The sequence below is a fragment of the Ammodytes marinus genome (assembly GCF_949987685.1).
Source record: "Ammodytes marinus genome assembly, chromosome: 23".
Lineage (NCBI taxonomy): Eukaryota > Metazoa > Chordata > Actinopteri > Uranoscopiformes > Ammodytidae > Ammodytes > Ammodytes marinus.
In genome coordinates, this window is record NC_137227.1 from 14,977,778 (window position 1) to 15,004,881 (window position 27,104).

Sequence of the window (27,104 nt, forward strand, 5' to 3'; positions counted from 1 at the left end):
GGTGGGGAGATGTATCTTCTGCTCTTCCTTTCAAAAACACAAAAGGGTGCCAAGCCACTAATTGCTTTATTTATAACTGGGTGTGTCTGTGACAGGTGATTTTCCACAGGTAGCCTATTTGGTATGCCACTTATGGTAACTGAGCACCATCTTAACACTTGTATTTCCCTTGTGTGCCAGATTCACAAAGGGCACACACCCTTTTTGGAGTTGTTTAGCTGACCACAACAACATGGATGTTGTTTTAATATTATTTCAGTGACTGGAAACACAATTAAGTCCAAGTGTGTGTGTGTGTGTGTGTGTGTGTGTGTGTGTGTGTGTGTGAGAGTCATAGCCATAATGGGTGATTCCCAAATTGGGAATACAGCAGTCTTTCAGCTTTAAGTTCTCTTTATCCGTCTATCTTGCTCTAGGCTCTAGAGTTTGTAAGAGAAGAGAAGAGTCTTGGATTGTGCTGTTGCGTTAATGGTCAGATGTGATCTCAATGTCTGTGTGGCCTCTAAGGAGGCTCTTTGGAAGCCTGACAGCAGATCATTTTATGTCTCTCTCAAGGACTTAAAATGGCATATGTTAGGAAGAGACAGAGGGAGAGCGAAAGACAGCTCGGGAAACAGGGAATGAAAGGAAGTAAGATGATACTATACCACTGTGATACACACAAAGCCCACTCTGTGCCTCACAATAGGCCCCGATATCGCCACTTCCCTATTGAATCCTGGCTGCACATAACAGATTTGCTTCAAAGAACCACTTTCACCCTAAGAACCCTCTCCCATCAGAGGAGTGCAAATGAGCCCAGTACCAGTGTAGACTTCTCCTGGCCATCCCTGACACTGTTTCAGAGACCAGAGAGGAGAGATTCAAGTTCCAGTCCAGATATGATTTTAACCCCTCCGTTTAATGTATTTTTGATACCAAACTGTCTAAAAGTGACAGCAGAGACGTCATTTAAAAATCACCAAGACCTTTTCCCAAGGACCCCGTCATATCAACACATACAACCAACCAAGCACCTATGCTTGGAGAGTCGGGATGGGTAGAACAATGAATTGTTTCAAGTGGCAAACTATGAGGCCGGGGTCTGTGAGGATTTAGGGCCTATCTTTGCGGTGGCACCTTGAGTTCCAACAGCTGGCTTTGAGGTGGTGGTGCTCCCTGTTCCAGATGCTGGGTTGGGTGCCGCGTTCGGAGGCGGTTGGCTGCGTTGCACTTGAGGATTCCGAGGCGGAGTTGCGCGTACGGTCTGATGGAAGGGACGCGATAGCTGTGTAGTCCGATGCTGGTAGCTGCGACGGTAGCGCTGCGACTGGGAGCTCAGCAGAACCTTGGTGTACTGGAGCTCCGGCATGACAAGCTTCAGGCAGAGGTCCTGTTCCTGGCTCGATAACCTTTGGCTGACGTTGTTCGGGAGGTCGTAGCCCACAATGCCCACTTTCCCACTGGGTTGCCAGGGACGGAGATCCTTGTTTTTGATCTGCCCGGCCGAGCGGAGGAGTGGCGTTTGCACACCGAAGCAGCTTTTCATCAGCCTCTCCTGGGCTTGCTGTAGGTGTAGCACCTCCCTGGCCACGCAGGCCAGACCCAGGACAGACAGCTGGCGCCACAGCGAGGCGTTGAAGTGGTCGTAGAGTTGCGCGTCCAAGGAATTCCAGGCACGGATCTTTTCGGAAAGTCCCGGCGTCAGGCTGCGCTTTGAGCTGGACGTGCGCATGTTGAGCTTCACGTACAGAATGTCCTCCAGATCCCAGGAGAGGAGATGACGGAGGAGAACCAGAGACTCGTCAAAGTGCTCCGAAATCATCACCAGGGAGAACATGTGCTCCACCTGGGCCACAAACTCTTGTGCATACTCCACGTCTTTTGCCGGGCGATCCTTGTCTCCGCCCAGGTCAAAGGTCAGGGTGTTGCGTGCGTACATGGAGTCCTGCTCGGCCGCTCGGTAGTAGCGCTCAGGCTCCTCCAAGAAGGCTTCCAGGGAATTATTGGGGACTCTCTTGAAGCTCTGACAGTACTGGGTGTAGTAACCGAACAAGGATTCGAACATGGAGCCCGGTTCTCGGAGGATGGTGATGTATATGGTGTCGTTGGGCATCATGCGCCGCAGCTCGGCCTTATTGAAGCGCATGTGGTTGGTGACTATGTTGGGCGGGAGCGTGTGATGGTGCACAAAGTGGGAGACAAAGGTGCGCGGGTAGCAGAACTGGTGTCCGCAGGGCATCACGGGCAGCGCCACCGTCAGGTTGTTGCTTTCTGCGAAGCGGAAGAGAATGTTCTGCATGGTGCTGCTGGCCGTTTTGTGGGTCTTGAGGAAGGCCACATTAGTGTGCTTGGGTTTCAGGCCCGGGGCCGGATGGGAACGGAGCGAAGGACAGCCGATGTCCTTGAAGGCCTGCATGCTCCTAGGAGGGGAAAAGAAAAGGAAAAGTGCAATGATGTATTTTAAGCTCCGTTAGCTACAGAAAAAGGCAGCTTTACTCCAAATATGTCATTAGAGATATAATTGCACAGACACTGGGAAGTTAATAGAAGAGACTGAAGTGCTGGATAGGATAGAGGTAGTACTAGAGACAGAGAAAGGGAGGTGGATAAAGCCACTGGATTATGGAGTATCAAGAACTGAGATTGCAAGATAATATGAGTTGTGTCTGAATTGTTTGTACATCCTACTATGATGAACCAACATCAATTTTAACTGACTTTCAGTGACCTAACATAAAACTTAATTCTTAAAATCTTGTTTTTCAATTGAGATGAAACAGGAGCATCAGTGTAAGCATATTCTAATTAAAGGATGAGTCTGCGATTCTGGAAAACGCTTGTAGTCAAAATCACTTTTTGTCAAAATCAGTGAATATCACCTCACGATCCGCTACCTCTCTGTACTGTGTCCAGTACAAATCCATTGGGCACCCTTTGGTTACATACTGTAGTTGTTTACAGAGCGTAGGCTGTGTATTAACACCAGATTTCTTTCAGCACACAGAGGGTGATTATGACATCAAGCTTCTCAGGAATTACTGGCACCACCTCTAAAATGTATATTTTTAATACAACTTTATTATTGCAAAACTAAGCTTAATATAAAAACACAGAAAAGTATAATGATAAGTAGTGCTGCACACTGCCATACTGAGTTCTCGCTCTGCAGTATAGTACAGCATACAATATTCACTGCAGACTGAACGAGGGGATATGGAAAAGGTTTTGGAAACAATATCTGAAAAGTCCAGAGACGAGGGGCACGGCAATAACGTTAATACTGGAGACAGTAAAGACAGGAATAGAGAAAGGGCTTTTATGAGCAAAGCGTCAAGTTCAAAAGGCTGTGAAAAAAATACAGCGCTGTTAAAAGTTCTACGATCCCTCTGCTTTTATAATTGGTCCCTCGACCAACTTGGCAGTGCCCCTCTCTTAATCTGACTTTAAAAGAAAAAGTCAAGAGCTGCCAATGTCAATTTTTTTTCCTAGCAATTAGCGCCCATATGGACTTGTAGAGAGATAGAATATGTAAGCAAGTGTCGTGTGTGTGTGTGTGTGTGTGTGTGTGTGTGTGTGTGTGTGTGTGTGTGTGTGTGTGTGTGTGTGTGTGTGTGTGTGTGTGTGTGTGTGTGTGTGTGTGTGTGTTTGCATACGTGTGGGTGTGTTTCAATCACTCACCAGTTCCAGTGGCCCCCTTGGTGCAGCAGGAGACTGACAGTGCTGATGGCAACGATGAATAGGAATATCTTCTTCAGCGACATTCTCTCTCTCCTTCAGTGGGCCTGTGGGAGGCAGGAGAAGAAGAACGATAGAACATAAGTAAAGGTAATGTAGGACTGCACGAAAATGAGGGTCAGGTGGAGGTGTGATGATAAAATGTACATGAAGACAAGGTGGAAGAGGAATGAATAAGGCAGCAAAGGGGGCCCACCGTAGCTGGCAACATGCCCGTTTACAGAGCTATCGGCTGTGTATTAACACTGGATTGTTTTTTCATTGCACACACAGTCCAGACAGCAGATCGTGAGGAGATATTCATTTATTTTGACAAAGACTGATTTGACAACAAGCCTTTTCCAGAATCACTGACTTCCACCTTTTTTTTTTTAAAGATAATTTTTTGGCATTTTCAAGCTTTATTAGATAGTACAGAGTTTAAATGGGGAGACAGAGAGAGAGGGGGGCTGACCTGCAGTAAAGGTCCAGTGGTCGGATTTGAGCCCTTGACCACTGCAACGAAGGCTATAGCCAATATGATACGCGCTCTATCCACTACGCCACCGGAGCAACCCGAATGACTTCCAAAAAAAACTTTAATTACAAAAAAATGGAAAGGAAAGATGTGAAGAAAAGAAGAAATAAAAAGCAACTAAGAGAAAGAGACGGACATGGTGAGAAGGATTTCCTCATAGACATAATGGTGGGGATCCATCAAAGGGAGAAGGTACTGACTGAGTCTTGGCTTTTGTCACTCAGTAATAATACAGTGAATGATACCTTCATAAGCTTAGACAGCAATAGTCACATTCGCTGGTCCATCCTTTTTAGCTTCTCTTGGCTCAAACCCTTGACAGATGGCCCAGGGACGTGCATATTTGAAAAACCAAAAGCACTTCAGAGTGAGAGTGAGACCCTTCCATGTCACTCGACCCCGCGCCGCCAAAAAAATGCTGCGACGGCAACGAAACCTGGGAAGGCGTCCAAAGACCTCTCTCCGCGGCATCTCACTTGCATAACAATGGAGCCGACATCTCTCTCCTTGATTACACCGTCCTATTGCTGATCCACGCAGCATGCCAACGGTCACGACGAAGCCAGCTCGCGTTACTCAAAGTGGCGCTTTGTCACATTGCAATGCGCCATTTGCTTTTATCAAATGCTTTTATCCCAATCATGGTGGAGGAGCATGATGTCATCATCGATCCAGAGCATGGGTGACCCCAGAGGAAAACGACTGACCAAAAGCCGTTTTACCCCCTCGAGTAAACAAGATTATTGACGGGCTTTCTGCACCGACAGGGATTTTGGGTATGGGATTAAAATGAGCGTTAAATCTGGCCAAACATATTGGTGTTCCTCTAATCTGCTTTCAAATCAAACGGAGCTGTATCTATAAGAGAGTAACTAATTATTATGATTACGTGTTGTCATCTGTTCATCTGTCTTTAGTGTTTTTGATTAATCAAGTTTGGCTTTGGCTATTAAATTCAAAACGATACAAAAGGGAGAAATATAACAAATCCTCAATTTTTAGAAGCTGGTTCTAGCAAAAGTCCAAGTAAATCATGTTATTTCAATATTTGCAAGCTTTCTGTCAAACGAGTCTAATGATATGATGCATTACAGTTCTAAACTAATTGTCCAAAATGGAAATCTGGCCTGCACAAATGTTTTATGGATAAAAACAACCAAGACGGTGGAGTGTTAATTCCAAAGCTCATAAATAGACATTTCAAATCGTCCAAAGTGATTTTGAGATGTTTCCCAGATAATAATTAAGCATTTAGTGGAGAATTGAAAGTTGACCTCATTGAAGGAGATTAAGACTGAAGCATGAATACTGATATTAATTATTTATTGTTTGCACAACACAGCAGGGATTGTGGTTCAGACACACACACACACACAGGCCCGCCCACTCAAATGACTGGGCCCCGGAAAAACCTCCAGTCAATGGGCCCCCCTTGCTCATGCTTTACTGGTATGTGTGTGCGTGTGCTCATCCCTCAATAAACACATACATGTATTTGTAGAGAGACTGACTATCTTATCAACCAGGGAGGTGCAGGGACAGTTTGGGGAGCACATGCTCAAGTGAGAAAAAAGGACACTTTCATTATTATTATAATAATCTTTTCAAACAGTAGCACATTTCTGACTTACTTACCAATTGATTTGAATACCCTAACACTAACAAAGATGTTTTATACTCAACAGATCTCTACAAAATAATCAGTTCACACAGTCAGTAACCGGATGGTGCAATCAAAAGGTTCAAAAAGTTAAGTGTGGAACGGTGGACACTATTTTTGTGAGTTGTTATTATTTCCTATAAATATAAAGACCTATAACTATAACAGCTTAATGCCTAATCCCTTAAAAAAAATATAGTTTGGTCAATTACATTTAAGTTACACTGGCCCGTTGCTGCACAAGGTCAGGTCCCATTTGCATAGGAAAATGTCACAGTAATCCCTGTTCCGAATGAAGAATGAATGATACGAGCCGCAGACTGATCCACACAGATTCAGAGAGTAGTAGAACGTCTATTTTTTAAACACTCAGTTGGCAAACTGACTTTGGCTCCGTTGGGACTGCAGGCCTTAGAGCTCAGATGTGATATTTCTTCGTTTGTCTGTTCTATCTATAGTTGATGTTGTTGTTAGTGGCATAATGGGACACAGTCTCATTCAATATCGCAGGTGAGATGCATGGGCTGTTTCTTGTGGTAAGAGGAGCTGGTCCCTAGCCCTGTGTGTGTGTGTGTGTGTGTGTGTGTGTGTGTGTGTGTGTGTGTGTGTGTGTGTGTGTACAACAATTTTTTTGAGAACAAATCTGAGTTTTAGACCTTAATAGTGGGGACATTTTTGTGAAGGCCTGTTTAAGGGTTAAGACTAGGTTTTAAGGTATGACTTAGATTTAGGTTAGGGTTAGCGGAAGGGTTGGGGTAAGGCAATTAGTTTGATGGTTAGGGTAAGGGGCTAGGGAATGCATTATGTCAATGAATGTCCTCACAAGTATAGCCGTGTGTGTGTGTGGATGGAGGTATATCATGTGTCTCAGAGAGTTAATAAGAAAGGGATTTAAGTGGCTTTCAGCAGACAGACCATCTCCTCCTTCATCCACCCTTGTCTTCTACCATCTTCACCTCCTCCTGCTGCGCCAACACTCCGGTCTCTTTAATTATAATGGTCTGATTAGGTTTCTCCTGCGATCACCCAAGATATTAAAGCACAGTGAGAGGACACCCGATCTGTCTGGTAGAAGACAATGATCGAGATAGAAAGGAGACGTGAGACGAGATACAGGTCTTATTTGTGTATCAATTTAATGATTAAATGGGGGATAATCCACAAGTAGGTGTTTTAAATTTAAGATTTGTGAAAGTAAACAACTTTCTGTTGCGAAGCGCCCTCAGTGGAGGATTTTCTTTAATCCTTTAACGCAGAGCTAAGGGTGGATTATCCGTTTTTATACATCATGGTCACTCGCCGAAGCTTTTAAATAAGTGCATTACTATTCGCTGGTTTATTTTCTTGCATGTTTTGGACACTTAAAGGTTATAGGGCGAGAGAGAGATGCTCCCATATGGTTAACAACAAACTATAAGGTGGTGATTACAATTTAGCCAAAGCACATGTTCACTTAAGACTTACCAATAGGGTTTTTTAAGGCTGATACTGATGATATTAGTTGTTTTTTAATTAATTAGAGCTTGAAAGTTCATTATTGGCCTCAGAATTAGAAGTTTTGTTACGGTGTGGCAGACAGGCAGGCAGGAAAGCAGGACCCAAATGCAAGACGTATCAAATAAGGTGATTTATTAGCTCAAAAAGGCAACCAAAAAACACCAACAGGCAAAAAAGGCAAAAAGTAAACAAAGTCCAGAGCACATGAAACAAGGAACAAAGGGAACACACAAGACAACGACTCACCGACACTGACAAACCAATCCATAATGCACAGACCAGGAACAAAGGAACACAAGGAGTATATATACAAGACATAACGAGACACAGGTGTAACACATTAGGGGCGGGAACAGCAATCAACAAGAGGGAAGCTAGACAGGACATGGGGAGGAAACAAGATAGACATACCAAAATAAAACAGGAAACCACAAAAACCAAGACAGGACAAGACGGACCATGACAAGTTTGGCACACACAAAAAAGACCAACATTCAGGGCTGTACGCTTATTTTTTTAGGTGGTAGCACTGGTGCTAGCAAGCAAAAAAAATCAGTAGCACAAAAATAAATTCAGTAGCACACAAAGTATGATCGAAAACTTGCATAACCTTAACCCATGCATTTCGCTCTAATTACCTTTTAGCCTGTCATCTTGGTCTCATTTGAAATTCTCAATTAATATCATATCCTAGTGTGTGCAGTAATAATTGTAGAAAAATTAATAGGGGTGCACTGATTGCAATTTAGACAAAAAAATCTAACCGGCCAATTGTAATTTTTTGCTGATTCAGAATTATTATCTATATATTTTCTGTATATATACATATCATTATTATATTTATAATAATATTTTTTTTTGTTAAATGTCCTTCTGTTAATTAAAACCAAACTTTAAAACATTAAACATAGCCTATTAAATAAGTAGGCCTATACATATTGGTAAAATTTGGAATAAGTTAAATAGGTTGTTGTGAATGTGTTGGGAGTAGTTCTTCAGTGGCTTATCAGTTATTTCAAACTTTGTTTAAAAAGACTACTGTTGACTGCTCTCTGCAGCTGAAGCAGTTGATTTTCAAGCTAGCGCACTGCAGGGCTGTGAAGCGCTAACTTCTTGTTCTTACCGGCTTCAAAATAAAAGTCAACTCACGTTTGGCTAGTAACAGGCTTTTAATGTGAAGGCGCACAGGAAATGTTCTGTTTGCACACGCGCTAACTTAACTGTGTGCCGTCTCCTTCCGGTTATTACCGTTGGTGAAGTGTATTAATCGCCGCACAAGCACAGGTCCCGAGCACACATCTTTCACCAGCCAAAGTGGAGGGTGGACTCAATAACTTACTTTCCTAAGACTCATTTACCCGCAGTGTTAATGTAGAGCCCTCTAAGCAGTGTTGTGCATCTCTCCTCTGTGTCTCAGACGGACAGCATCTGCTCATTAGCAAGCTGTCGCATTCGTGCGAGTGGAATTGTATTCATCATCGCACGTGATCAATTTCAGTAGCAAATGCGATCAAAACTGTCGCACTGTACAGCCCTGCCAACATTACTTTACAACCTTTAAATATGACAAATTGAACAGATAGCTTCAGTGAATATCATTTTAAATAGAAAATGAAAAAAAATATAGAATAAAAGTCAGACCCTGGACCATTAAAGTATTACGCAACAGAAAACTCATTTTGAAAGTTACCTAATTCCACCTGGACTGCAAATATAAACAAAAGTCTGAGAAACAGTTGTGCAATAGGACTCTGATACTGTTGTATCCGTGACAACCCAACCTCAGATGATAAATTGACCCGTCGTGCTCTGTTTAGCAGACAAGACACTGTAGGTCTGTTAAAACCAGTTTTCTAAATGGTAATACATCTAATAGGTATGACGTTTGCCGCCTATAATAATACCTCCAAATGGAATCAGAATTCTTGAACATGAATAGGCTATTTTGAGTTTGAAGCTACGCCTGCTTAACAAACAAAATGTGACTTTGGTGACAGTTGGAGGTGTGTGAAGGAATTATTCTCACGTCTGCCTTAAAAAAAAACTACCTGCAAGACAGCTTTTTTTTCTTCTTTCTCTCATATCCTTTCTTGACAGTTTGCTTCGACCTCTCCCAGAGGTCTTTCTCTGCTGCTGCAGCCGTGTGAAAATGTTATTACTCGAAAATGTCAACCGTTATGAATCAATGAAAAAGAACGAGAGAAGTTTCGAATGAGTTTTGTCTCTCGCTAAGTTTGAAAGCGGGATGACTGGCTGTGCAGAAATCAGGGGCGCCGTAATGGGGTGAAAAGTTAGGACGATTCTAAGGGCCCGTGACGATTTTTTTTTAAATAAACCTGTCATCGTTAATCAATAATCTCCATTAATAAAACATTGTATCTAACGTGAAATAAATAAAATTAATGGTTAATTTAAAAGTGTTCTGACAAAAAGTAACAATTTCAAAACTCTGTAAACCCCCCTGTATTTAGAATTAATGGTTTGGACCGCTTTTCTCCCATGAACAAAAAAGACCTTCTGTTAGTGAAATGAACAATCAACAAGGATATAAAATGTCTGATGTGAAGTGGCGTCGTATGTATGACAAAAAACTGCATCCTATTTATTTTTTTTGATATTCATGTTGATGACGCAATGTATGTTAATTTAAAGTTATATTTATAGCTACATACATTGACACCACAATTAATGTTGAGATTTTTTTCATTTGATAATTGAAAAAATTAAATTTGATTTTCACCATAGGAGATGGCCTGTAACATATTTGTTTTCCAGAATATTAGCCTTGCATCGTATAGAGAATTGTCTGCAAAATGTTGAACATTTGCACAGTGTTGTATTTTAACAGCTCAGTGTCAGTGTATTGTAGGCCTTTAGCATTGGACTTCAACATAGGTGCACGCCTGTATGAATAGAGTTATAGGTAGTTTAGGTATCTTAAGCTTCAATGGGTCAGTTGGGTTCTGGACATTCCGTTACCTAAAATTGCATTTGCTTGGAGTGGCCTGGTTGGGGGCCCAGAGTGATATCTTTTCATGGGGCCCAGAATCCCTGGCGGCGCCCCTGGCAGAAATACAGCAGTAAAGAAAAAACAAAGAAAAAACAAATAGAGATCTACTATTCAAAGACACACTAGACACACAATACACGCTGACAAGAAGAAAATAACACAGACGTGCAACGGAGAAGAAAAAACACAAATAGGAACCAAAATAACTATAGTCCCCACATACACATTTAAACAGGAATGCACAGATGTACACTCACACACACACACACACACACACACACACACAGCTGACTACAGCCTAATGAGCGTAACAAGGTAGCTTCATGCTCAGTCCTCTAGGGCAACAGCACCTGCTTCCCTCTAAGATCTTGTCATCTGTACTGATCTCATATAACAACCTTTGACCTCTCCTCCTCTCACACCCACACACACAAGTAACACACTCATATTTTAGGGTTTGAGCCCCAATTATTCTGCTTTCTTCTCATATCTGAACCAATCAACATACCAAGCCAAAACAAATGATGGCACATCACATCAGCTTACCCACACACACACACACACACACACACACACACACACACACACTTGCCCAAGAGCTTCACAAACAGCTTTTAAAAATAACCTTACCAAACTAACAAAACTGTTGCTCATCAGTGTATGTGTTCCGAAGACCCAACATAAAACATGAAGGTTTTCCATGACATGTTAACTATCTGCTGCTGTTTGACAGTCACCTGAAAAACAGTTCATTCCATTTAGGCAGGCTTCCCAGCCCTTGCTTTGTAGGTCTTGATAATACGCAGTTTTCAATGAAACTACTTGTCACCTACGAAATAGCAAATACATTATCAAAGTAATGTTTCTGGAAGGGCAACCTTCATTTTCGTATCACCAAAAATGTATTTCAGCACACCGTAAATATATATCTCAATGTCTGTTCTTCCTGCACAAACAAAACCAAAGACACCTGCATGGCTACATGCAATAAAACAATAGGCCCCTTTTAATAGCCCCTGTGGTAGGGATCAAACACCAATCCTACTGAAAAGTCCTTGAGAAAGACACTGGATTCCTTCCAGCTCAAATTCTGACCTCCTTTTGTAGCCTGGCAATTTTCCAGCCCTGCAGGGATCAATAGGTATCACATCTGATTATTGCTATTTACAAGGGTCAGTGCCTTTGGGGCTTGACTTATTTTCTTTAAGATATTTTTTGGCATTTTTCATGCTTTATTGATAGAGTTAAGAGACAGAGTTGAAATGGGGCAGAGAGGAGAGTAACATGCAGAGAACGACCACGGGCGGGAATCAAACCCGGGTCTGCTGCTGGGCCTGGCCCGGGGGGGGGGGACGCCCTACCAACTGAGCTAAGGGCGCCCCCATGACTTAGTTTTAAAGCATTTCATGATGTGTCCTTGTTGGAGAAAATATCCACTGGACAAACGGTCGAGTCGAGGCTGTGCCGGTAACAGCTGCAGCCCGATACAGATTTTTTTTTTCATCAACATCTGCAGCTGCCAATGAGTTACAGCTCAAGGACAAAGACTTTATTTTGCGTAATGATTTGCTCACAAGTGGGGGCACCGGAGTGCTGGGATTTTTTTTAAAGATGGGAAATGCAGAGAGCTACTATAAATCATGAGGTGTGAGTGTGTGTGTGGGGTAGGTGGGGGATGGAGGGGAGCAGGCGGGGTGAATATGAAGCATGTTTGAGTTCTAAGAAATCCTCAAAGGCTTTTCTGGGGCAATTTAAGAAATCCGTTCATTTTCGAGGAAGGTTGTTTGCCTACGTCCGAGGCTTTATCTGTTAAAATCCTCAAAATCAATCTGAAATATGAGGCTTGAAATTAAGATAGATAAGATAGAGGGTTCTCTAGCCCTCAAAACCTATTTTCCAAAAAAAATAAAAAAATCTCAAAGCATTAGAGACCTACACGAATGATATTATATCTGTGCTCTTCTCACTGGTTTGAAGACAATGGGACTTTTCTATAAAGCGATGGTATCCGGGATTTTGATGGACCAGAATTTAACTATATAAGAATTGATTTGTGACTACGGTACATTCAATCTTTCAAACTTTGCATTCATGCTGGCCGATTTCTGATTGGGAGTTTGTTTTGCTTTTACTAATCTGTAGAGAGGGACTAAATGCTTAAAGTGGTTACAAGAAATGTTTGGATTAAACATGTAAACGGTATATATGTACCTGGCCTGGTATAAGACTGATACAAGATGACATCCCTGTCCTTAATCCCACCTACGGCTTTCTGATTGGTCAAATGTTTCTCTTAACAGACATCGGCAGCAGGCCTCTCTGATAACCATAGTTGGGTTCGTTTCTTGCAGTTTACCACTTGGAGGTTGGAGCTCAATGAGAGCAGCCGCTGCATCAGTGTGAATCAAACACTTTTTATTTTTCAGAAAGCCTTGAACCGAAGAATATCACAGCTTCAGTCTCCACCGGTACCCAGTCTCCCTCCGTTCCTCATTACTTTATTTGAACTGCACCTCGCTGACTTGCCCTCCTCCTCCTCCTCCTCCTCCTCCTCCTCCTCCTCTCCACTGGGCTTTTCCTCTCTCCATTGCTCTACCCTCTAACCTTTTATCTTAACAGTCAAGGCAGACACAGCTCTCTGGCCAGTGTCCCTACAGTGCTTTTTAAGCATCTGCCCCGCCCTGTTCCTGGATCTGTTAGAGACGTAAGAGAAAAGAGACAATCAAACCGGGTGCGGGTTTGTACTGGGACATGCATGTTGACGTGTGTTTTCTCTCGCATGTGTGTATAGTGTGTGTGTGTGTGTGTGTGTGTGTGTTTGTGTGCATGAGAGTGTGTCTGGATCATTACTTGTCTGCAGGGTAGACTCCCGGTGGACCCTCGGATATAGGCTATATCTCGCTCTAAACGACCCCCCAGAGAGAGTGATGAGACAGAGGCGGAGAGGGGGGGAGTGAAGGACAGGGTGAGAGATGAGGGAGGGCAGGGGAGGTAGACGAGGGGCCGCAAGAGAAAAAGATGAGATTTGACGAAAGACAAACCCAGAACAAGATGAACAAGGAGGGGAAAATTGAAAGATGTCTAAGACCTGATTGAGCGTGCGGAATCGACATCAGCCCTTGTACTTATCGATGAAAGCCTTTCAGATCATTTCTTGCCCGGCAATCGCCTTAAGGCAAATCCAGGGAGAGACCAAGAGGGAGGGGCAGAGAACATCAACCAGATACTGTTCCCTTTGGCAAAGTCAAACGACAAGCACATCTTCTTCCTCTCTGCATGTAAACACACACTCTATTATGTCTACACGCTACAAACAATTAAATGTTTTTCATTTTGGCTCAATGACACTTTTGTGACAAGGTCTGAGTCACTAAAGGGGCCAAGGTTGAAGATTGATTGCGCTAAAACAATAAGACGACTAAAGCTGCAAGCATAGTGACCTGACATTTGCAACTTAAAGCCGCGATTGGACCTATCCAAGGTGATAAAAAGAGAAACCTCTTGTCTCATCTTTTTCATTCTTTATACAACTTCATATCATGAGGTGGTTCAGTATGAAAAAATCTGTATCTTTAAGTATACAATCTCTGTAGTACCTTTTATAAAGATCCAAACTTAATGTTTTGCTGGGGAGATGATGAAAGCTTAATTTTCCGCAAGAGTAAATCCATTCCATGTGGAGGCACTTTGGAAACTCGGGCCCACACATTTTCAACAACAGAACAGAACACTTAAATTTCTTTCAGGGCTTTGGCCTGATATGAACATTTAAGAGGATTCTCATTAATTGACAGGGCCACTACACTGTCACTCCTGAGAATTGTGACAGAACGGCTTGATCTCCACTGGAAGGAGAGAGGAAAAGCAATTTGGTTCATAAGCACTTCCAGAACACTCAAAAGGTTGCTGTTCTGCTTCTTAAGTCTGGCCAAGCAATGAGTGTGTACAATTTAATCCAGCGGTGGTGGGGGTGATCTCTGTGTGTGTGCGTTTAAAGGGAAGCACTCTTTCAAAAATATAACTCTGTCCTGTTTATTTATCTGCATTCATATTCTGCTCAGGGAGCTCTATGTGCTTTTGCAACTCAGCTGTTCATTTACATAAGACGCAGGCTTCCTCCTTGCCAAATTAATTTGATGTTCCGAGAAGAATCTCTGAAGCCCGTCCACCGGACCATATCACAGCTGGCTGCTGGCCTGACTGGCCCGTCCTGCAGAGTTAACAACTGAGCTGACCAGGGTCCCCTACACACCTTTGCTCTTGTTGCTCATTTTACAGAACTTCAATCTTTGTTATTCTGTTCACAAAGCCCCCTTTACCGCTCCTCTAGACTCAAGCTTGATGCCAATTACTAGCGCAGAGCTGATCCATCCAGAGCGTTGGTTTGGACCACAGCCTAGTTTGTGTTCTTGCTTTTATTGGATGACAGTATATTCTGCTGCAGAGTGCCGCTTAGGCCCCCACTCCCCAGTTCACGCTAAAGATAAAAGAAAAGGCCCCACTCCAGCGTGACAAACAAGCAAGATGTATGAATCTAAATGTGCCAGCTTCACTCAAGAGTTACTGTATAACGGGAGTGTCTTAAACCGGGGAGCTTTTGATTGTGCCAGCAGCAGAGCCTGCACCCTGCAATTAAGCATGCACACTGTCACATTTGGAGACAGAAGCAACATTAAAAGCTGCCCAGCACCACAGTGGAATATGTACAAGCTTGAATGAATGCTTGTCAGCTTTCATCAGTGAGCTGCAAATGCTTCTGAAGTGGACAGACAGACGGGCGGTCCGTGGTCATTAGTTAACAGAAAAAGACATCACAGAATTGATCAATCAGATCAATCAAGGACTCGCTCATCCCTACACATAGCAAACATAAAACATCTGGTTGCCCATGTATATATATATATATATATATATATATATATATATATATATATATATATATTTCCAAAACTACTGTTCACATCTGGGCTGTGAATATACTTTATATGAAGCCTCATTTCAAACATTGATTTTTCCCGCCTGTACAAAGAGCAGAATCATAAGGTTAACACATCTGTTGTTATGGTAATCAGGGGTTTATAATGTGAGTCCAGGAAGTCTGCACAAACTAAAATCACGACAAATCTCATCCCTCTTTTCTTAACCTGCTGTAATTACTCTGTGAGATAGATACATTTTAATTGTACAGTACAGCTATGTGAAAATTATTGCATTCATGGTATGTTGAGGTATGTATAAGCAGAATACAATATTGACCACATTGGAAAACAGTTGAAAAACAATATGGAGGGAAACAATGAATAGACAAGATTTTTAATGAGATGCAATTATTCCTGTTGCTGAACCTTAACCCTTGCCGGCTTTTCACCCACGTAACTGCATTTACAAACCACAATACAGGATAATGAGCTGATAAGCCCCAATGCAACCGGCAATAACCAAGATCAATACAAAGCACATCAATATAACATCCCTCTGATAGTGGTATTCCCTGTTAGCAATTATATAGCGCTTGAGAGGGAAGCGTCTTCATTCATACCCAATTATGATTGGGTCAAATGGGCTTAATTGGGTGTCTAGTTTGTTGATTATCGCTGGAGCAAGCGATTTAGCCCATCCACATACTGATAGAAGAGAGGTCCCCGGTTAATTCTGGTTGCATCTGCGGTGATGGTCGGTCGGGAAATTAAAAAGCAAATAAGCCATAATATTGCGGTGGGTGTATAAGGTAATTACTGTAGTGAGAGGACTAGGCGGAGAGAATGTCCAGTTCTGATAGGTAAAAAGAGGTGTGTTACTCAGGACTTGACAGTGATTATTCATACAAGAACAAGATGGAATCTAATATGTACTGTATGTCAAAACATAGTTCATCTTCTTGTTTTTAAACATATTTTAAACTTTCCGCAGGGTGTGCTCATAGAGATAATCAGCTTGCATTGCGTGAATTATGTAGCTGAGAGGTTAGAGAAACACCTCATGGATTTAACCAAAGGTCCTCGGTTTGAATCCATGCCCAGATGACACAGAACTTTCTACGAAACTTTATCATTTTCTCGTTTGGCGGTGATCAGGGTATATTCTTCAATGATATTCTGTTTTGGCAAACTCTGAGAGACACTCTGCTTCCGGACTCTCTGTGTTTGTTCCTGAACAGGATGAAGGAAATGGGTATGCAGCGGGACAGCAATTTAGATATGGTGCTTTATTGTCTGAGCTACTTCTCCTCTGGCTAAACAAATAAAAGTAAAACAACTTAACTTTTGAATGAGTGGACTAGACACTATATATGGCCCCCTTGTCCATATACAGCTCTGGAGAGACCACTCCAAATTGTCTTACATTGCCATTTCTAAATTCTCTATACATGTTCTAAATGAATATATTTTTTGGGGGAAATATCTGAATATTTAACCATGATGGAACAATAAACTCACACTAATGTGAGTGACATAGTAACAGCTTTCAGGCTCAGCTCTGGCAAAGCAAAAAGGTCAAAGGATAACTGCTGGATGGGACAAAAGAAGCATCTTATTCCGATGTCAGCTCCAAGTTACATTTCCGGACTGGAAAAGAACCGAATCGGAGCGACAGATTCCAAATTCCAGACTCTTCACAGAGAGTCAATCCTGCTTTGTGTCGGGCGATGCCTCAAGATAGCCAACCTCTCCGAACGGAAAGACGTCTGAATAATTAACCATAATGGAACAATAAACACACTGTTCTCAGAAGTTCGCCCCATTCTAAAAATGTAAAGAGCAGATGGCGCACTGCCTTCGGCAAAACTTTGGTGTAGAGCAGCAAAGAGAAAGGCGGGATTGGAGTGAGAAGCGAGGCCAGATAGAAAATAAGTCATGGGTTATATTGTTTTAATGGCAAGAGCGGGATAAATGGCTTTGATTTGTGAATCCTTCAAATTTAGGAAAATATTTCTTTTCATGTATTGAGGTAAATAGAGGTGAGACCATACTGAGTTAGATGAAAATGTTACATCAAACTGCAATGAAAATATAAGTATCTTTTATCTAAAGATTATGCTAAGTAGCAGGGATGTCACCTTGCAGCTATGAGGAAACTTGTATCTCCATTATAGATAGTCATGCAGACAGAGAATACAACACAGGGACAGAGGGATATCGGATGGAGAGCAGCAAGACTGGGCAAGTGAGGCGGCAGAAACAGTGACGGACCTCCTGCCGCTGAGGGAAGCTGTGTAAGACTGTAATCAGATTTCACGCGCCGCTCAACCAAACAGACAGCGCCCTTTGCAGTCAGCCAGTCGAACTGATACTGATATGTGTTATAGGAAAAGATAAATAATGGGTGTTCTTTTGATAGTGAGTGTGTGTGTGTGGATAGGTGAGGCTATGACAGTGAGTTTGTGGGTATGACATAGTGAATATCATCTGACTGCTTGCACACCTGTATTTACTGAGTTTCCGGACCATGCTGGCTTTTATTTGTGAGTGTGTGTGTTTTTGCCTCTGTTCTTGCTCTTCTAACTTTGTGAGGACCTTGGTGTTTTAGAGCTTGAGTATGAGGACATCTATGTATAGCGGGGACATTGTGGCTGGGCCACTTTGAAGGTCATTCAGAGGGTATAAATTGGTAAAAGTTTAAGTTTGTGATATGTTTGGAAATTGTGTTTTATCTATTTATTGTTTGTTTGTTTTAAGCATACACTTTTATTATGATTTTTTATGGATGAGATTTTTTCTGAGATTTATGCACAGCCATACTGTCAGGACGCAGCCCGGCTCTTTGAAATGGGCTGATAACAGAGACCCCACCAGTCCAGAAAACGGATTAATTAAGAGGCCAGACTAGAACCCCTCAGGGGACGGCGCCCTCTGCACCCCCCCTCCACCCAACGCACACACACAGACTTTTGTGAATACATAAAGCACATTTGCACATGCATCAGGCGAGCAGACCCCATGTGCTCCCGATCCCAGACGTTTACACATTTAGCAGGCAGTGCACCACAGGAACACACACAAAAAAATAACACAGAGACAGACAAGTGATAAAACCCCACATGCACTACATGAAACAGGAACCAAAATAACTATAGTTTTCACATACGCAATTAAACAGGAACACACAGATGTTCTCACACACACACACACACACACACACACACACACACACACACACACACACACACACACACACACACACACACACACACACACACACACACACACACACACACACACACACACACACACACACACACACACATACCTTGCCTGCCCCTGAGGGTTTAAAGTCCTTCTCTAACTAACACTGGGAGGGATTTTTGTGATTCAGGAGGGAACAGGAACACCTTCAGCACTTTACGGAAGCTTTTACTCGCCTGCCTGGACATGCTCATTAAGATCCACCCTGTGTATTGGCCCAACTATAGTGTTTCAGGATTACAAAGGTGTGGTGCAAAATAGAGGAAATGTTAGAAACTATTTCAAAGGAAAAAGGACAACAATCGAGATCCATGAGTAAATTGTGTTTGATCACAGTTATCCTTGAAATTCAAACTAAAACCTGGGTATCTTAGAGAAGGCTTTTCTGGTGCATTTGGGTTGCATATAAAAGCCTTGTCTGTAAAACAAACAGCACGAAAGGATTTGGGGTAAAATCCTTTTATCGTATGAACAAATCCTATTCCAAAAAAGTATTAGCGTCAACTTCAATCCCCAAATCTCGTCACTTTTGCTGAAATCCTGAGAAAGGAAATGTTCTGTATTTGTGCCAAATTAAAAGATTACTACAATGCTACAACCCAAAAATAGTGACGCATTTGTCAGCAATTCCGCCCTTGAAGGTGTGCATTAAATTAATCATCTTCCAAGTATTTTCACATTGTACTGTAGGCTATTGAATAAGAGGTAATATGATGCACTTTAAAAAAAAACTTTGTCTATTTTATAAAGGTCTACTCAGAGGAGGCAAATGGAAAAACTCAATTAGACTACATTGAAAAAAGTTCCTTATATCATCGTACAATGTACCTCTTTTAAAAAGTCCAGTGGTGTCATGCATTTGTCGAGCCCAGAAGCTTCGGATGAAGCTCTTCATTGAACCCTGCGCTGAAAAGTGCTATTCAGTTTGGAGTATCTGGTTTCTGTGTGGCGGATTCTATAGATAACGTATCGAATGGCTCGTTGTTACAAACTCAGGAGTCGATTGCCAACACAGTGTGTCCTTAACGACCAGCCTTGTTTGTTCTCCTGGTTTGATACGGCTTTCAGTGCGGTACGAGCCTTGTCTCTCAGTCCTCAGAGGGGTTTGCCTTTCCTCTGGGGTTCATGGGAAAAGAACCGCGGAGAGGGCAGCGCCGAGATGTAAATGCAACGCCCCAACTTTTTCAATCAGAACCGCGGTCAACACCTGAAACTTTTTTTCTTCACTTTTTCACTTACAATTTGTCTGCCACATTTCACTCACTTGTTTTACTATCTCTTAAATGCAATCTCAATATTTTCGTATTTCTTAATTTTAAATATATTTGTGTGCCCCTGTAAAGCACTTTGAATTGCCTTGTGTCTGAATTGTGCTATATAAATAAACTTGCCTTGCCTTGCCTACAGGCTTCAGATAGGAAAACTGAAAAATTATAACAGCAGGTTTGAATCGTGACATCGGGTGTGTGTGCACGCCAATATTTCGCTGTAATCCCACTGTAAGCAATAATCTGATTATAGGAATAATTACGTAAAACTCTAATCTTATTTTGTTGATCAGAACAACTGCTATCATCATTAATTAACTGGCAACTTTCATGCTCAATATTATTTTTTTTTGCACACACACAGTATGGGTGTTCATGAGGAGATATTCACTGATATTGAAAAAAAGTGATTTGGACAAGAAGCATTCTCCAGAATAACTGACTCCACCTTTAATTTAACCTCAGTAAAAAAAAAGTCAATTTTCTATCTGAAAATCTGGTATTTATAAAGGATTTAGCATACAAACTTGGGTTAAAGTTACTCGGACTATTCAGGGTACCCTTTAGAATACTATAGATGCACCTCTTTGCCTATGGTTTACTCAAACTCTCAAGGTCAGTCTTAATAGAAAGGTCGGGCTGGGGTCAAGCACTGAATTTTGTCTGCCAGGTTAACCAGGGAGGACTTTTTGCCTGACCACAAAAACAACAACAGCTGAGTTGGCTGAGAGGCTCTCAGTATTAGTAATAAATAATGTATTTCGTGTGGTGCGAAACAACAGGGTCATCCAAATACAGGACTTTTGCTCCCATAATCTTCCCGCCCAGACCATTTTAATCCAGGGCCAGGCTGGAATCTGTGTGTCGGACATCTACGAGTGAGATGAAAACGTTTTGCACCGAGGGCAGCTCTCTGGAACTTGGCCCAGACCCCGAATGTAAAAAAACCCTCATCCATCTGTCCTTATCTGTCACATGGTCAAAAATGATGGCTAATACAACCACACTAAAAGCCTTTTTGAATTTTTGACAAGGGATAAAGAGCGCTATACAATGACTTATTCATCATTTGAAAACATGTCTGAGGCATTTGCCCCCTTGTTGAGTTTGTGGGAGAAAGCCCTGCTGATGTACTGATGTCTTTCATTCTGCTGGGGGCTTATGGGCTGTCTTCCTGTAGTATATGGATTCATTTGACTCAGGAATAAGCACCAGCCAGGTGGATGAGAGGTCATTTTTATGAAAACTTTGCCTATAACCTGAAATGACGTAGCATTTTGGACGTGTGCATGCTCAAGTACTCCTGCACATCAAATCAATTTGGTCCCACACCAAAATGAGGCAGCAAAAGCACCTTTGTACTGATGTTTCAAACTAGTGTGTGTGTGTTTGTGTGTGTGTGTGTGTGTGTGTGTGTGTGTGTGTGTGTGCGTGCGTGTGTGTGTGTGTGTGTGCGTGCGTGTTTGTGTGCTTCAGCAAGTCATGGGCAGCATTTACCCTACAGGGGATCAACTAGATGTTGTGTGTTTGAATGTACTTGTGTCAATGTGTGTGTGTGTGTGTGTGTGTGTGTGTGTGTGTGTGTGTGTGTGTGTGTGTGTGTGTGTGTGTGTGTGTGTGTGTGTGTGTGTGTGTGTGTGTGTGTGTTTTCGCAGGGTTGCCAGGGTCAAACTAAGAGGTTTGTTAACATGGTGCATTAATCTCGCTCGGGCTCACATCCACATGTTGCAAAACTGACAGCAAACACACACACACACGCATTCCCATAGTTCTCTCGCGGCGAACTGAGATGCCCGCAAGTAAATTTTTAATCACAAGCGCTCTAATGACCCGGGCTTATGAGCCGTCTTAAACACCAGTCACGGCCTCCGCTGAAACACATCAAGACCGACCAGCTGGACGAGTCATGGCCGCCTGGGCCCCGTGTGACCGTGCATCACTTCCTGACTGTGCCAAGTGTCTACAGAAGAAAAAAAAGACAACACCCTTTGTCTGTGCTCCTGTCCGATTATTATTTTTTTATATACTTCCCACTCGTGCAAAGATTTCCTGCTATTGTCGTGCATTGTGTTGCTCTGCGCAAAGAAACACTTGTCATCTCTCGCAACGATCACACAAATACATTTTCTTCTCAGTTTGCCTGGCGGGTCGAATAAAGGTTAAACAATGGATTTAATAGACTAATAGATTGTGATTATGGCAGTATTTCAGAAAAATCAGCTTTACGGTTCAAACAATGCTGGCGATGTGAAAACATCTGTGTATCTGTATGACTTATTATTACAATTTGAATATCAGTTTAAACATCATTGTCATATCTCTAGTGAAATATCAACGAGAATTGGCTCCTTTTCTCTGTTTTTAATACCACTGCATATAGAACATCTTGTGTCGGACTAAACAAGCCATTTTTCAGATTGTGTTGCTCAAGAGTTCCTAGGTATAATACTTTCAGGCTCCTTGACCTAGTAATGTTCAACGCTAAGGCAACATCTGCAAAGTGCCTGACTTGGATTTGGACTAACAGGAGGAATTTACGTCACATACCAACAATTGTGAGTCATGTTCCTTCCGGAGGAACAGTAAACAGTGCGTGATTTTTTGGCTCGGGGCCTGGAAGAACCACCATCTTCAGGGACACTGTGGAGCAGGCAGCAAAGGAGCTGTATATCATAGTCTTATGTTGTATAAATAAACTCCTTTCCCAGAGCGCCGGCCTTTAAAAGGCTACCTCAGTCTAAAACCACTGGTGATGAGGGTAAACACGCCAACGCTGTACATCTTTGTCAGCACAACACACACTTTATCATATTGACTTCTGTCTTGAGGCTTTTTCACACGCCTCTGTGTGAAAAAGTGACAGCTCAAATGGAAGATGGTGTGTGAGTGTGTGTGTGTGTGTGTGTGTGTGTGTGTGTGTGTGTGTGTGTGTGTGTGTGTGTGAGTGTGTGTGTGTGTGTGTGTGTGTGTGTGTGTGTGTGTGTGTGTGTGTGTGTGTGTGTGTGTGTGTGTGTGTGTGTGTGTGTGTGTGTGTGTGTGTGTGTGTGTGTGTGTGTGTGTGTGTGTGTGTGTGTGTGTGTGTGTGTGTGTGTGTGTGTGTGTGTGTGTGTGTTACTGCTATACAGTCCTCCCCTCCCCTGCCCCACCTCTATTGTTATTCCTTGCATTGCTATTCTCCTAAACAGAGCACACATTCATCACTCTGTCTTGTGCCTTTCTTGAGGACATGCTGAGAGGAAAAAAAGAGGAACCTTTTCAGGTCTGTACTTGTAAATGACCTGCCGCAAAAGAAGGGGCGTTTATTAAGTCACCTCCCCCCTCTATTCTCCTGAACTACCTTACTTCCTGAAAACACAGAGGAGGAGAGGGACAGCTAGACAGACAGACAGACAGACAGACAGGAGCGGGAATGGACACATACTGTACAAGGAGATTGGGGAGGAAGCATTACATTTGGCCTTCATCCAGATTGCATGTTGCCTCATTAGAATGTAATAGAAATAGTAAGGACCATTTCTTTCTCAGGCCAAATACAATGTGTTGTCAAAACATCCTCGCGTGTGAGTGAACCGGCGAGTCTGCGTGCCTCTGTATGTTTATCCTTTGCGGCGATTGCCTGCAGCTTCAACACCTGTCCACAATTGTGCCTCCTCAGCTACACCCACCTTCTCACCTGTTTACCACAGACTAATCAACCACACACTATTTAAGGGCCATGTTCACATATACAGACAAATAAAAATAAACATTCCCCCCCCCCCCCCCCATACAAGAAAAAATTATGGAAAATGCTGCCGTAATCATGCCAGACCACTATAATGTCACGTCAAACACAATAGAAGAACATCGTGAGCATCTGCTTGAGCTAGCAACAAAATGAAAACAAAACTGAAAATGGCAAAAGCAAAAACCAAAGAGGAATCATATGTTATTGTGCAATATATTGATTCTCCTCCGCTCGGTGTAGTAATGTTAAGGGCTGTTCCGAATACCATTTTACAGGCTTCGAATACTCCTTGGGTTTTCGAGTATTCGAGTACTCGTTCTGATTCCTTGCACTGATTTTCTCTCAACCATCAAATGCTGCCAGATTCAGGCGGTCGTCTACAAACCTGGATCACATATCGACCAATTGTTTAATTGATGTTGCTGTAACATTGAACAAAGCAGCAAACTTACATCTGACAAAAACGCTACTAACTAAAAAAATACAATCAACTAATGGAGAGGAATCAAATCTGCATTATGGAAAATATTGAACACACAAAAACACATCACGACAACAGGGGTTGCTAGTCCACACACATCGATTACTTAAAGCCCCAGACATACGGCCACCGGTGATGTTGTGTGGGTCATCATCTTTGCGCACAGTTCTAAGCATTTATAAGCATAAAGGCTACAGAAGGTGTCCACACACACACACTCATAATCTGAGTGAACCAGCGAAATCAATCAGCCCCACCGACAAGCCTCGGTCGCTCAAGGAGACAATCACGATAAACAACTCTCGACTCTTCCCTCATCAACATCATCACACACACACACACACACACACACACACACACACACACACTTTGACAAAACTAATAATTTCCCTTTAATCTACAGTGTACGTACGTTATGGAAATGTAGCCTATATTTTAACCCTGTTGTTGCATCAGGAACAGTATAGATCAACGTTTTTTTCAATGGTGTTGAAAAAACAGTTTTGACAATTCATAAAATGAAACCAGAGTAGAACACAAGAAGGCTAGCAGAAGATAGGGAAAATACTCCAGCCAAAACTGCACAACAATTTATCTTAACCCAATTTTGTCATCAAATGGCAAATAAATGGTTTAAACTTTAAAGGATGTACTGATGTTTGAAACAGTCACACACACCACTGTGCTTTTTGAACATTTCTATGATGCTTCCAGAGATATTGAACTAGTAAAGGAAAGTAATGCTTCATTTTATGAAAGAACATTCATCTTATATAGGCTATGGAGACACCTGAATTCATCAAATGGAAAAATTTCACTGTTACTCGAATAGCACTTAGCCTACAAACACAGACACACCAATACGACGCTTGCTACGGGACATAAGTAGCCTACAGAAAGAGAAAAATCTCCACAAGAGGTCTCACGGTGCGAAATGTGGGCCACATCACATCAGATTAGATTTTTTTATTTAATTTTTTTTGGGGGGGGTGCTGAATTAAATCCCTTCGACACACATGTCTGCAGCGAATGCGTTTTCCTGAAGACAAAGTGTCATCCATTAACCCGGTAGCCTATTTAATAAAACGGCGCGACTGTTGGTGCGTAGCGGCTACAGCCTTCTTGTCCCCGGCACTGAGACATTGGAGCGGGTCGGAGAAACATGCATAGCTACACGCTCTTGCTCCTACATGCCCTCTTGTAGCCTATCACCGGTCTCTTTTCTATTTTTCTTTACGCCACACACTCACCAGTCACGTCTATCATTACTTTACTATGGAGATTAAAGGCGCCATGTAGGACAGGGATGCTGACATGACATCAGACAATGGGAACACACACACGCCGTCACCCACCTTTGTCATCTCGGAGCTGTGGTGCGATGTGGCGGTGATTTATTCTCTCTCTCCCCCGTGGATGTGCTCCGTGTCCCGGCCGGTTCGCTCTGCTTGCCCCCGCTCTCCTCTTCCCCTTCTTCTTATTGTTAAATATGTTTAGGAAAGCCGTTACTTCTTCTTTACAGTAGGCTCTCCCTTTAAAACGTGGCTCGGTGTCGGTCGGAGCTGTTTGGGGGAATGGTTCAGGTGTCGCAGTCAGTCAGTGAGGGAGCAGATCCGCTGTCTGTCATCATCCAGAGGCTCCTCGTGCAATAAACGGGAGACGCTGGCTTCTCTCTCTCTCTCTCTCTCTCTCTCTCTCTCTCTCTCTCTCTCTCTCTCTCTCTCTCTCTCGCTCGCTCGCTCTCTCTCTCCCAGTGACCAATGCGCGCGCGTTTTTTGTGTGTCAGTGATGCGTGCGGCTTGTCTGGCGCTTGGCACGAGCACACAGAAAGAACACATATGGTCCCCGCACGAGCATATTAACGCGCATGGACAAACATAGATAGATAGATCCTTTAATAATCCTTTACAGGAAATTACAGTGTCACAAACAGCGTATGGACAGACATAACAAACACACATTCCCTCATAGCTAAAATACTTAAAAAAGATAAAAAACAATAAATACAATAATAAATACTACAAAGTGCAAAGTTATTTTTGTGCATTATAAAATCGTATGGCAGCTGGTATACAGGACTTCCTGTAGCGCTCCGTTTTGCACATTGGTGCAATTAGTCTGTGACTGAAGGTGCTGCTCTTGATCACCTTCAGGGCGTGGAGTGGGTGAGTGGGGTTAGTCACTGCTTTCCCTGGCTTCAGCCTGTCCAGCATCATCTTAACCTGGGCAGTATAGAGAGTCAAAGGTGGGGTTGCTGGCGGAGTAGTCCAGCCGAACATAACTGATGGCTACACACCCAACAGCGCTTATTACTTTTAAGACATTTGCCTCGAGCTATCGTATGAAAGCCAAGCCTTCTCCGTTGTTCTAATGAGTCACAGTGAAGGAAAGCTTCAGTATGCTGCTGCATGTGTCCCATGTTGTTTCATTGTTGTGCTATTGTTTCCAACTGCTGTGTTGTTCATATGTCATGCTAATAAATGCATTTGAATTTGAACTGGTACTGATAGCTGAGTGATAGACTATGTTAATTTACAGCAGACATGGTCGTATTCAGTGTATTGGGCCATAAGCATAATCCAATGGGCCCCCCGGCCACCTAATGCATTATTCCCAACCTTTTACCAACAGTGTTAAGGCTTGACACTGCAGGTGGGTAGGGTAAAAAAAAGGGAATTTTAGGGGCACTTTACACGGCCACGCAAAACGGTGCATACGCAGAAAAATTTCTGCGGTTGCACTATATCATTTACAGGAAAACAGCAAACGCAAACGCAAACGCAGGCATGAACCGCAGATTTTTGAGATCACCTCCGAGGGAGGATTTTTTGGAAAACTTAACGGTTTTGGTTTCCTGTAAACACCGAAACCATTTCCCCTGATAACGCTGACGTCACGGCTCCACCCTCACACATGCGCATTGCGTTTGGATATAAATAGGCATGCGCCGTCTTTGTAGGTCCACGTGCGCCAGTTGGAAAACAACAACAACAATGGCGGATCACCGAGCTGTATTCATTGTGCTCATGGACGTTGTGCTGTTG

The 27,104-nt window shown here is 42.7% G+C and overlaps 1 protein-coding gene across 1 annotated transcript; it reads right to left on the bottom strand.

Moving 5' to 3' along the window:
* Window positions 1-239: 239 nt before the first annotated feature.
* Window positions 240-25,663, bottom strand: gal3st3 (galactose-3-O-sulfotransferase 3). The gene is made up of 3 exons (XM_080051667.1): window positions 25,416-25,663; window positions 3,661-3,764; window positions 240-2,402 (listed from the first exon to the last, which is right to left on the bottom strand). Exons 2-3 carry the CDS (start codon window positions 3,741-3,743, stop codon window positions 1,070-1,072), a joined length of 1,416 nt encoding a protein of 471 aa, XP_079907793.1. The 5' UTR covers window positions 3,744-3,764; window positions 25,416-25,663; the 3' UTR covers window positions 240-1,069.
* Window positions 25,664-27,104: the final 1,441 nt, after the last annotated feature.